Source organism: Cryptomeria japonica, chromosome 7, assembly GCF_030272615.1.
Source record: "Cryptomeria japonica chromosome 7, Sugi_1.0, whole genome shotgun sequence".
NCBI classification, from domain to species: domain Eukaryota; kingdom Viridiplantae; phylum Streptophyta; class Pinopsida; order Cupressales; family Cupressaceae; genus Cryptomeria; species Cryptomeria japonica.
In genome coordinates this window covers 225268537-225279793 of record NC_081411.1, presented here as the reverse complement: position 1 = coordinate 225279793, position 11257 = coordinate 225268537, and the positions used below count along the sequence as shown (strand labels likewise).

The 11257-nt window shown below is 38.0% G+C and overlaps 1 protein-coding gene across 1 annotated transcript; it reads left to right on the top strand.

Moving 5' to 3' along the window:
* Window positions 1-417: 417 nt before the first annotated feature.
* Window positions 418-981, top strand: LOC131028367 (uncharacterized). The gene has a single exon (XM_057958633.2). It carries the CDS (start codon window positions 418-420, stop codon window positions 979-981), a length of 564 nt encoding a protein of 187 aa, XP_057814616.2.
* Window positions 982-11257: the final 10276 nt, after the last annotated feature.

Genomic DNA, 11257 nt, shown 5'->3' with positions numbered 1-11257 from the left:
CTTCCACATCAAGACATCAGGCAACACAACCCATCACCAAGTTTGATGGTAAATTTATCCAAACGGGCACACTGGCTGAAGAATCAGAAGATAAAGAAATCCTTAGTTGGCTATACAAGGAGAAGAAGAAGTCAGAGTTGCTACCATCGAAGTGGCCGTACCAACAAAACAACACATTGCCATCAAGCCTAACTAAACTCAATTTGGAAGCTTGCCTAAAATTGAAAAAAGTAGAAGGAATATCCAATCTTACAGAACTTGTAGAGCTGAATATAATTAGTTGTACCAAGCTTTAGGTTGATTTGCATCTTTTTGGAATGAACTACATGTATAGGATTTTTGTTGAATATTGTAATATACACAACAAGACACTGCCAGTGACACTCAGAGTGCAGAAAATTGCAAAGGATTGCGGGAATGGAAGATTTAACGGAGTTTATAGAGCTATACATTAGTGAGTGTCCAGAACTTGAGGATATACCAAGCCTTGCCCAAGCAAACCACTTTGAGAGGATTAATATTAACTCATGTGATAAGCTGCACAACATAACACTACCAAAGACACTCAACAAACTCACTGTGCAATATTGCAGAGGATTACAAAGGATTGTAGGAATGTTCAAACTTAAAGAGCTTAGAGAGCTCTCTATTAGGGAGTGTCCCGAGCTTAAGGAGTTATCCATATTTGATTGTCTAGGATTGAAATACTTGGAGATGATTCACATTGATTCATGTGAGAAGCTGCAAAACAGAACACTGCCAACAAGGCTCCTAAAACTCGGTCTGCAACATTGCAAATATTTTCCAAGGATTACGGGAATGGATGACCTTACTGAGTTGTGCATTAGTGAGGGTGAGGAGATTGATGTGTTTCCAACTCTTGCCAGACTAAGCTGCTTGATCAAGATTAAAATTAACTCTTGTCAGAACCTGGACAACATAACGCTGCCAACGACACTCAACGAATTCTCAGTGCACTGATGTAGACAATTGCAATTGATGGAAGGAATTGGCAATCTTACAAGGCTTAGAAAGATGTCCATTAGTGAGTGTCCTGAACTTGAGGAGTTGCCTAATGTTTCCAAAATGAGCTGCTTGGAAAGCATTGACATTGATTCATGTGAGAGGCTGCATAAAATAACACTGCCCACTACACTAATCAAACTCACAGTGCACAGGTGCAGAGGATTGCAAATGCTGGCAGGAAGCAACAATCTTACAAATCTTACAGACATGTTCATTGGAGAGTGTCATGAGCTTGAGGAGTTGCCAAATGTTTCCGAAATGAGCTGCTTGGAAAGCATTGACATTGATTCAGTTGAGAGACTGCATAAAATAACACTGCCCACTACACTCGTCAAACTCACATTGCACAAGTACAGAGGATCACAAATGCTGGCAGGAAGGGTCGATCTTACAAATATTACATACATGTTTATTGGTGAGTGTCCTGAGCTTGAGGAGTTGCTAAATGTTTCCGAAATGAGATACTTGCAATGTATTAGCATTGATTCTTGTGGAAGACTGCAAAATGTAACACTGTAGACTACAATAATCAATCTCAGAGTGCATGAGTGTAGAGGATTGAAAATATTGGAAGAATTTGATAATCTTACAAATGTTAGAGAGATATCCATTCGTGAGTGTCCTGAGTTTGAGAAGTTGCCATTTTTATTTTTATTTTATTTTATTTTTTTAAAATTTAATTTTTATTTTTTTATTTTTTTATTTTCTGAAATGAGCTCCTTAGAAAGTATTGACATTGATTCCTTGTCTGAAAAGGGTATTTTGAAAGAAAATTTGGTAAAAATTAAAAAGAAAAATAAAGAATTAGAAGAAAATTTATTGAAACAAGTGTTATATCTCTTCTTTAGTCACTTCTGATGGTGTGTCGATTTCTTTGCAACAGGCTCTTTCCAGAGAGGCCCATCAATTCTACTCTGCTCTATTTATAGAGGATTCGTGAAGGTTGAGGAGGATATGGTTCTTGCTTGTATCCCTTCTTTGATCTCTAATGTTTTGAATGCTTCACTTACTCATTTGATTACTTTGTCTAAAGTTGAGAAGGTTGTGTTTGGGATGACAAAGGAGAAAGCTCCTAGCCCTGATGGTTTCCTTGTTGAATTTTTCCAAGAGTTTTGGGATATTGTAAAGCTGGACTTGTTAGAGGTTGTTCAAGTGTCTTTTCAAAATAAGCAGGTGCTTCAGGCCCTAAATGCTACCTTTCTAATCCTCATTCTTAAGAAGGAAGGTGTTGATCAACTTGAATTCTTTAGACCTATTGTGCTTTGTAATGTGGTATATAAAATTATCATGAAGTTGATTGCTGAGATGCTTAAATCTTGTCTGCCAATTGTTATTTCGAAGGAACAGGGAGGATTTGTGGCTGGTCGTCAAATTTTGGATGGGGTGATGGTTGATTTTGAGTCCATTCACTCCATGACGACCTCTAAGGATGGATCTATGTTCATTAAGCTAGATATGGCCAAAGCATATGACTGAGTTAAATGGAGTTTTGTTCAGAAGATTCTATTGGCCTTTGGGTTTTCTGCTGATTGGGTGAGTTGGACTATGAGTTGTGTTACTTCTTCCTTTTTCGATCATAGTGAATGGTGAGCCTTCAGATCTTTTTGGTGCTATTAGAGGTCTTCGTCAAGGGGATCCGCTCTCTCCTTATCTGTTTATTATTATGGTAGAGGGGTTGGGTTGATTTCTTCAATGTAGAGTTTCTCAGGGCTTGATTCATGGCTGGAAGTGGAGGTCGGGTCTGCCAATGCTTTCTCATCTCCAGTTTGTAGATGATACTTCACTCATGGGGTTGGCTTGTGTTCGGGAGGCTGAATCCTTTAGGAAAACTTTGGATATCTACCTTACTGCTTCAAGGCATAAAGTTAATGATCAGAAGTCCTCTATTTTCTTCTTTAATACTTCTTTGGCTATCCAGCAGCGGATTGCAGCTATTATGCGGTTTCAAATAGGGTCTCTTCCCTTTGTCTATTTGGGTATTCCTCTTATTGTTGGTCGCCAGCCCAGGTCTTCTTGGTAGATGTTGTTGGACAAGCTGAGGAAGAAGATAACTCATTTGACTCATCGGTGGCTATCTACAATGGCTAGAGTTACTCTTCTTAAGTCGGTTATCTAGGCCCTCCCCATCTACAAGTGCTTTGTTCAAGTGACCCCTATGTATTTCCTTAGGGAATTTTATGCTCTCTCTCGTCAGTTTCTATGGAGTGGTAGTTTGTTGGATACTAAGTGGTGCCTTGTTAAGTGGGATTCTAGTTGTAGACCGAAGCACAAGGGTGGGCTTGGAATACGTTCTACTATCCTGAATGGTCAAGTTATTGCTACTAAGCTTTACTGGCATTGGTGTACCAATGAACACCAATTATGGGCTCATATTCTCAACCATAAATATATTAAGGGTGTCATTTCTTTTGAGGTTCCTCTCTTTCCTCTAGAGGGAAGTAGTTCTATGATCTGGCATACTCTCAAAGTGGGGGCTCAGTTGATTAAGTGTGCACTTTTTTGGATATGTCATTCTAGGTCACAAGTTCTTTTTTGGTTTAACTCTTGGGATGGTCATCCTCCAATTCTCTCTTCCTGCCCTCACCTTCAACCCCTTTGTGATGTGTTTACTACGCCTGATTGGGACACTATTAAGCATTACAAGGTCGTTGAACATTGTGGTTTGGTTGTTACTTTTTGTTGGAAGCTTCCTTCTGAGTGGCCTCTTGGGGGGTTTGAGGATGATAGATGCGTGATTTATCAGCTTCTAGCTTCTCGTGCTTGTAATTATTTGCAAGGCCTTGATGTTTTGACTTGGGATGGTTCTAATGTGTCTGGGAAGTTCTCTGTGGCTGTTGATAATAAACAATTGGATAGGAAGATGTTTGGGGAAATTGAGGTACCCTGGTGGAAGCAAGTTTGGCACAAGTTGTCATGGCCCAAGTGCAATTTCTTCATGTGTTTAGTCGCTCAAAACCGATGTCTTCCTTGGGATAATTTATGTAAGTGTGGTTTCAATGGCCCCTCAATGTGTGTGTTGTGTTGTAATTCAGAGGAGAGTGTCTCTCATCTCTTCTTCCAATGTTCTTATGCGAGGGGGATTTGTCATGCTTGGTGGAGGGTGTGGAATATTCCCTATCGACATGTTTCCTCGTGGGCTAAGTTTGTGGATTGGTGGGGTGAGGCCCCTATTTCTACTTCCTTTCTTCATGCTGCTTGGGCTATTGGACCATCCTTCATCATCTGGCACCTTTGGCTAGAGCAGAATCGTCAAATTTTTCAAGATGTCCTATTAGGGGCCCCTCGCCCATGGTGAAAAATTTTGCATTCTTTGGCTGAGACTGTTGCAGCTAAGTGTGATGTGACTAAATTGGAGGTTCCTTATGATGTTGGGTTTTTTAATCGTCTTCAGCTTCCTCCTCTGCAACAACAACTCATGCGCAATAGATGTCGTCATCCTACCCCAAAGGTGAATAGGGAGGGTAGATGGTCTCCTCCACCCCATGGAGTCCTAAAAATCAACACGGATGGCTCTTCTCGTGGAAACCCTGGTCATGTTGGAATTGGAGGTATTAGGCAGGATAGTTCTGGAGAGGTTTAGTTTATCTTCTTTGTTTATATGGGTTTTCACACTGATAATTTAATGAAGGCTCGGACCATTTTATTGGTTGTGGAGCGTGCAAGCAATTTTGGGTGGCGCATGATCATATACGATTCTAATTCTCAAGTTGTGGTCAACTTATTGAATAAGAAAAATTTCGATGGTGTTAGTTGGCATTTGGCCTTGATTGCTAAGCAGATTCTCAACCTCTATGCTTCTCTGGAGTGTATAACTTTTACCCATATTCCTAGAGAGTGGAATGGTGTTTCTGATTGTTTGGCTAAATGGGCCTCTGATCATATTCATGATTGGAACTTAGTGGATCGGGGTCAGTTACCCTAGATTTATCTCATCGGTTGGATCACTTAGTAGAGCTTGACAGGTAATGCCCTTGCTTTGTACTTCTTGTTTCTAATAAATTTTTACCCATCTTTATGTTAAAAGAAGAAGAGTTATCCAAATTGAAAGAACAAAACAATCAGTTATATCAATTACTTGCAACATCACATGATGCAATTAGAAGAATAAGTATCTAAGATCAAAGCTTTCACTGTGTGATGTCTGATGTAATACAAATTATTTTTGTTTTTCATTTTGATAAATCATTTGATATGGTTTTTTCAAATAAAGAGAATAAAGTTGAATAAAATGAAAATTTGATCTGTGGAAAAGATGTTTTGAATTTTTTTTTGATAAAAATTAAATAGAAAAATAAAGAATGGAAGGAAAAATTGAAATGGTTTGCAAAAGAAAATAATTCTTAAAATGTGAGAGGAATGGATGATCTTACAAACTACAAAGTGAGAGCTTGCGGAGTTACCAATCCTAGCCGGGCTAAGCCGAATGGAGAGCATTAAAATTGAGTTATGTGATAAGTTTCAATGGCAAATAAGAACAATGCCAACAAAACTTATCAAACTCATTGTGCAATGTTGTATTTGTGAAGGATTGCAGCAATGGATGATCCATAGAGCTTACAGTGCTCTATTTTAGTGAGTGTCCTGAGCTTGGGGAGTTGCCAGTTATTTGTAGTCCAGGTTGCCCGGAAACGATTGCAATTGATGGATGCGGGAAGCTGAATCGCCTTCACCTCACTGTTTGTAGGATTTTGAAAGGAGTGTGAGGTAACTTTGCACAGTTAAGGATATGGAATTGTCCAGAGTTTGAGAAGATACCATGTTTTACATATTTAATTTGTCTTGAGGAGATTCGCATTTTAAGGTGTGGGAAGCTGCAAGAAATAATTTTGCCAACAGCTCCCAGTGCACCAGTTTAGACGATTGCAAATGTTGGAAGGGATTAGAAATATTACAAAGATATCCATTAGTGAGTGTCCTGAGCTTGAGGAGTTGCCTAATGTTTCCGAAATGAGCTGCTTGGAAAGCATTGACATTGATTCATACGAGAGACTGCATAAATTAACATTGCCCACTACACTCATCAAACTCACATTGCATAGGTGCAGAGGATTGCAAATGGTGGCAGGAAGGGGCAATCTTACAAATCTTAGAGACATGTTCATTGGTGAGTGTCCTGAGCTTGAGGAGTTGCCAAATGTTTCCGACATGAGCTGCATGGAAAGTATTGACATTGATTCCTATGAGAGGTTGAGAACATAACAATGCTTATTATACTCATCAAACTCACAGTGCATAGGTGTAGAGGATTGAAAATGGTGGCACAAAGAGGCAAGCTTACCAAGCTAACAAATATGTTCATTCATTAGTGCCCTAGGATTGAGGAGTTGCCATATATTTGCGAAATGAGCTACTTAGAAATTATTGACATTGATTCCTGTGGGAGGCCGCACAACACTACACTGCCAGCTAAACTCATCAAACTCATAGCGCACAAGTGTATAGAATTGTAAATGGTGGCAGGAATCGGCAATCTAACAAAGCTTAAGAACATGTTCATAGGCACGAATGTCCTAAGCTTGAGGAGTTGCCCATTATTTTCAAGATGAGTTGTTTGGAAAATAGAGAAAAGATTTAGTAGTCCAGTTTTTCTAATGGTTGTGATAACACTTTTTGAATTTAATGTTTAATATTTTTGACAATATTGCATCAATAGTTGTGATTTTAAAGTTGTTATTGTGATAATGACTATTCTTAATTGAATGAAATGTATCCTAAGTACTAAAAAAAAATTAATCATGATGTCACATTAGTGCACAAAAGTATCAGTCTCACCTTTTCTTGGGCTGTTTTGGACACCTTGATAAAGAGCATGCTTATGTAACCTTGAAACCTTAGTTATAAGCAGGAAACTTATCAAGTAAGCCACTAAAAGAATTGAAAGTGATTTAAAATTTTCAAATAGAATTTTAAAAAATGCAAAATTAGAATGCTCAACTACTAGATCCTCTCTATTAAAATTGATTTCTGTAGAAAAACTCCAAACATAACATTACAAACTGCACTCATCAATATACCATTGCATAAAATTGCAGCTCGTCTAAGTCAGAAATCCAACTATTCAATTTAAAAAAGGGTGTTCACAAATTGCATATGTAAGAACTATGAAATTTTAGCATATTGGTGGCCATGTGTTTTGGGAGACGTACGTAGTTTTTGTTCAAGAAGGGAATTCTCTACGTAGTTTGTCAAGCATGAAATCATGTCAAAACCTAAAACCGATCGAGAAAGGAAACCTGATCTTCTTTTCCTTGTTTTGCTAAGCACGGTGGAGATTGTAAATGCATCATGGTAAGTGTTCCTTTGCAACATAAAATACAAGATTTTCCTAGGTCTTAAGATTTTATCTATCTGTTTAAATCTCAGTGTCACAGTCTAGACCAATTAGAAGTTGCAATTTGCTACAAGCATGATTGAATTAAGTTCTAAGGGTCAACCGTCTCTTGAGAATTCAGGAGGCCATTATGCATTCAAATTTCAGAGTATGTTGAGTATATTCAGGTGTACTAATGACAATGGCTTCATGTTGTCAAGTGCTAGAGGAGTTATAGTTCTTTTGGTTTAGCGTCTCTCGTGTTTGCCATGTGTTTAATTCTTTATCTAATTAGTTCTTTCAACAAGCTAAAACCCAATCAAATTTAGATTTCACTTTTAGGCACATAAGATTGATATGTGTCATGATCCCACTGATTTAAGATACATAATGTTTATAGTTTGACAACCCATTTGTTAGAGAACTCTTATAAAATTAGTGTTTTTAAGGTGTCAAACATTATATCAAGTCAATGCATGGAAAATGATAAGATTCACACATAATAATGGAGATACGATAACGTAAAAGATAGATCATACATAATACAAACGATGTTTGTGGGCAAGATGTTCTAATATTCCATATATGCAAAATAAAGTAAACCCCTAGGGTAGGTTAACATGATAGAATGCTCCTAATGGAAGAAGCCACTCCATGCTATATTTCCACAATACCATACTCTTCACATATCATTACAAGAACATTCACCTTCTTTGTATACATGTTCTCGTAGTAATGTAATGGAAGAATAAGATTCTATGTCCTTTCTAGGCCATCTCATTATTGAATGTAATTAATTACACAAGTTTTCTATATGACTATATAATTAACTATGTGTGTCACAAGTTGGTATTTTGATCCATCTATATACACCATAATATCATATAAATAGATATATAACAATAATAGTTATTAGGTTTTGATGGCTCCCGCTAAGTCGAATTTGAAAAATATTGTCCTTGCATCTACTCCCTCTGTGTAGTGTTGTCCTACCTGCTACATGGTTTTTGGCCTGCTTGGTGTTGGGCCTACGTTGCCTGGGGTGTCCCTTGGGTTGTGGGTGAATGGTGGCTTGGTTAAGGCATATATGAGTGTTGGGGTACCCCCTCCCAGACCTTCTAATGTTGGTGGATAAAGCTTTGTCTGTGTAGCCAAATCTATTGTACTGCTCAGCCTCCCAAAGGGCCCAAAGGGAAATCTCGACTTCTTCTTTGTGTCAAGACCTCCCCTATTATTGTTTGTGGCCAAGATATGGAGGACAATGTTGCCTTCTACTGGCATTGTGGGTTGATGTGTAGATTCACTAGACTTTGGCCTTCCCTCCCAGATCTACATCATTGGGTGAGGGACTCTTGGAAGCATGTGGTTGCTGGTAGCTTTGAGCTTTTCCCTTGTGCTAGGGGTTTTCTTTATTGCCTCCTTTTCTTCTTTTGATACTCGTGACTTGATGTTGAGTAAATTGTAGGTTTGAGGAGCTCACTCTCTCTCGGTCAAACCTTGGATAACTTCTTTCAACCCTCTAACTGGATCACTCAATATGTGCTCAGCATGGGTTCATCTTCTCAATCTTCCTCTCCATTTTTTGGAACATTCTTATTATGAGGTCATTGGCAAATCCATTGGTTGCTTCTTGAAGGTTGATGATACCACTTCCTTCATGGGCCATTCTACATGCGGTCGCATTCTAATTGATATTGACATCTTTATGCCTCTCCCTAGGGATGTGGTTATTATGGTTGGGGATACTGGATTATGAGGGCATCCCAAGGTTTTGATGTCACAGATGCTTCTCAACTGGTCATTTAGCTATGGATTATTTTCTTTCACACTGTAAATGTGCTACTACTTGGTGGAAGGATGCTAATGATAATCATTTGACTATCGAAGCTTCTAATTATGACGACTCTTCACATGTTGATAATGAGTCTTCTTGGGATGAGGTTGTACCTCTTCTACTACTGTGATTGCAACCTCCCCTACCCCCTTGGGTGTTGTTGATATGGCCTCCTCTGGCCCATGTGGTTACTCCTATTGCTCCTATTTTGCAACAACATTATGCTCCACTTGTTGCTCCCTGTCCTACAACAACCTTTAGCTCCATGTACTGGCACACCTTCTAATGGAACTCCCCCCTTTGATCCCACTTGTAATGATGGTCCTAACAGTATTGCTTGGCATGTTGTTTGTCATAGGCATACAGACATTTCTTCCCCTCGAGTGGTGGGTTTTCTTCCCACTCTTTCAAAGGGTTCCTAGTTGTTCTACTAGTGTGCCATCGAAGGTCTATTCGGCCTTTTGTTTTAACAATGGTCTTGTGACCTGTTGTTAATGGTTTGTTCGACCTGGGTTTGTATAGGGTCAACACCCTTGTTTTGCTCAAATTTTTTGGCTACCTATGGGTTGTTTGTATAAAGGGACAATAGCCTTGTTTTGTTGCTTTTATTAATAAAAAACAATAAATCGTTGAGAAGATATCCAACTATAATTTAAAATTTTCTAGTGATTTGATTTTTTTCTTTAGTGTAACATTTTTTTCAAGAAACTATTGTTGTTTCTAATACACCTTTTTTGGTATGGTGTTGAAATAAATTAACTCTTGTATAAGTTGTAATTTCCTCTTATATTTTTCAAGGCACCTTCTTGTTGCAATACATGGAACTTTTGTGTTGATTCTAGGATCTTTAAAGCATGTCCTATATTTTAGAATTTATACTTTGTCTTTGGAATGTATTTTTGTAAACATGCAACAATTATTTTGAGTGATTATTCATTCCTATATAGGAGTTTCTTGCTTGAATCAAAATTATCTATAGGCATAAGGTTGCTTGCTTGTGAACCTCACTCTACCATGCAATTTCGATTAAGACACTTATCTTCTTATAAACAAATCTCTCACTACACTACTCTTAAAACTTCAAAGAATATATCTTATTGATATTTTTTTTACTTGTATTACCAAAATTGTATAATCTAGTGTATTTAAATTGTATAATATAATATAAGAACTAATGTCTAATGAATTGGCAAAGAGCTATGTTTCATTGTTTGTCTTGATGGTTATGTATCAAGTATGATATTGAAAAGTATAAATATTTGGGGATATAAACCACATTCATGTTTTGTTGCATACATGGCAGTTATAATATGTTGAAAAGGTTTCCAAAGTTCTAATATGGCAAGGCTACAAATTGTTAAGTGTAGTAATAGATGTTTGGGGGATTCATATGCACATGATACAATTGCACTCAAGGATATTTAAAATTCTTTTATTTATCTTTAATTACAATTTAAGAAACTGTAAAGCGGAAAAATCGAACCCTAGGTGTTCCCCCCCACTCCAAGGAGGAAGGAGGTCACTAGGATTGACGGTTTTCACTTAGGAGAGACTTTACATTCAAAAGAGGGGTTTGAAACCCACAAGATCCAATCCCACACAATGCAAGATCGGATTCTAAATGAGTTTCAAGGGTTAAGACAACAAGACTACCCTCTTTTGTAAAGAATGTAGATAGAAGGATTGAACTAGGAGTGCATGTAAAGTAAGAAAGATTCGCTTATAAACAGAGATAGGAATACGGGATGAAGCTGCGGACCTGGAATTAGCAGTAAAATGTCGAGATGATGTTGTTCTGCAAATTCGAGCGAAAGTTGACGGGACGATGGAGCCCGGAGTGCACACGGTCCTCCGAAAAATCCGTGAAACGAAGGGGGATCTGTTTGTCTCTGCACAAGGATTCCAGATCTTCAATTACAACCGTGTACCTGCAACCTACACACAGAAAAGAGAGGATAATTAGGGGGTTAGGGATTAGGGGTTTTCCTTTAGGTCAAACCCCGGTTTTGGAATTAACCAAGAAATGAGAATGTTGTAAATGTAAATGTTTGTAATGTAAACAAGTACTGATACCTTGTCGTAAGAAT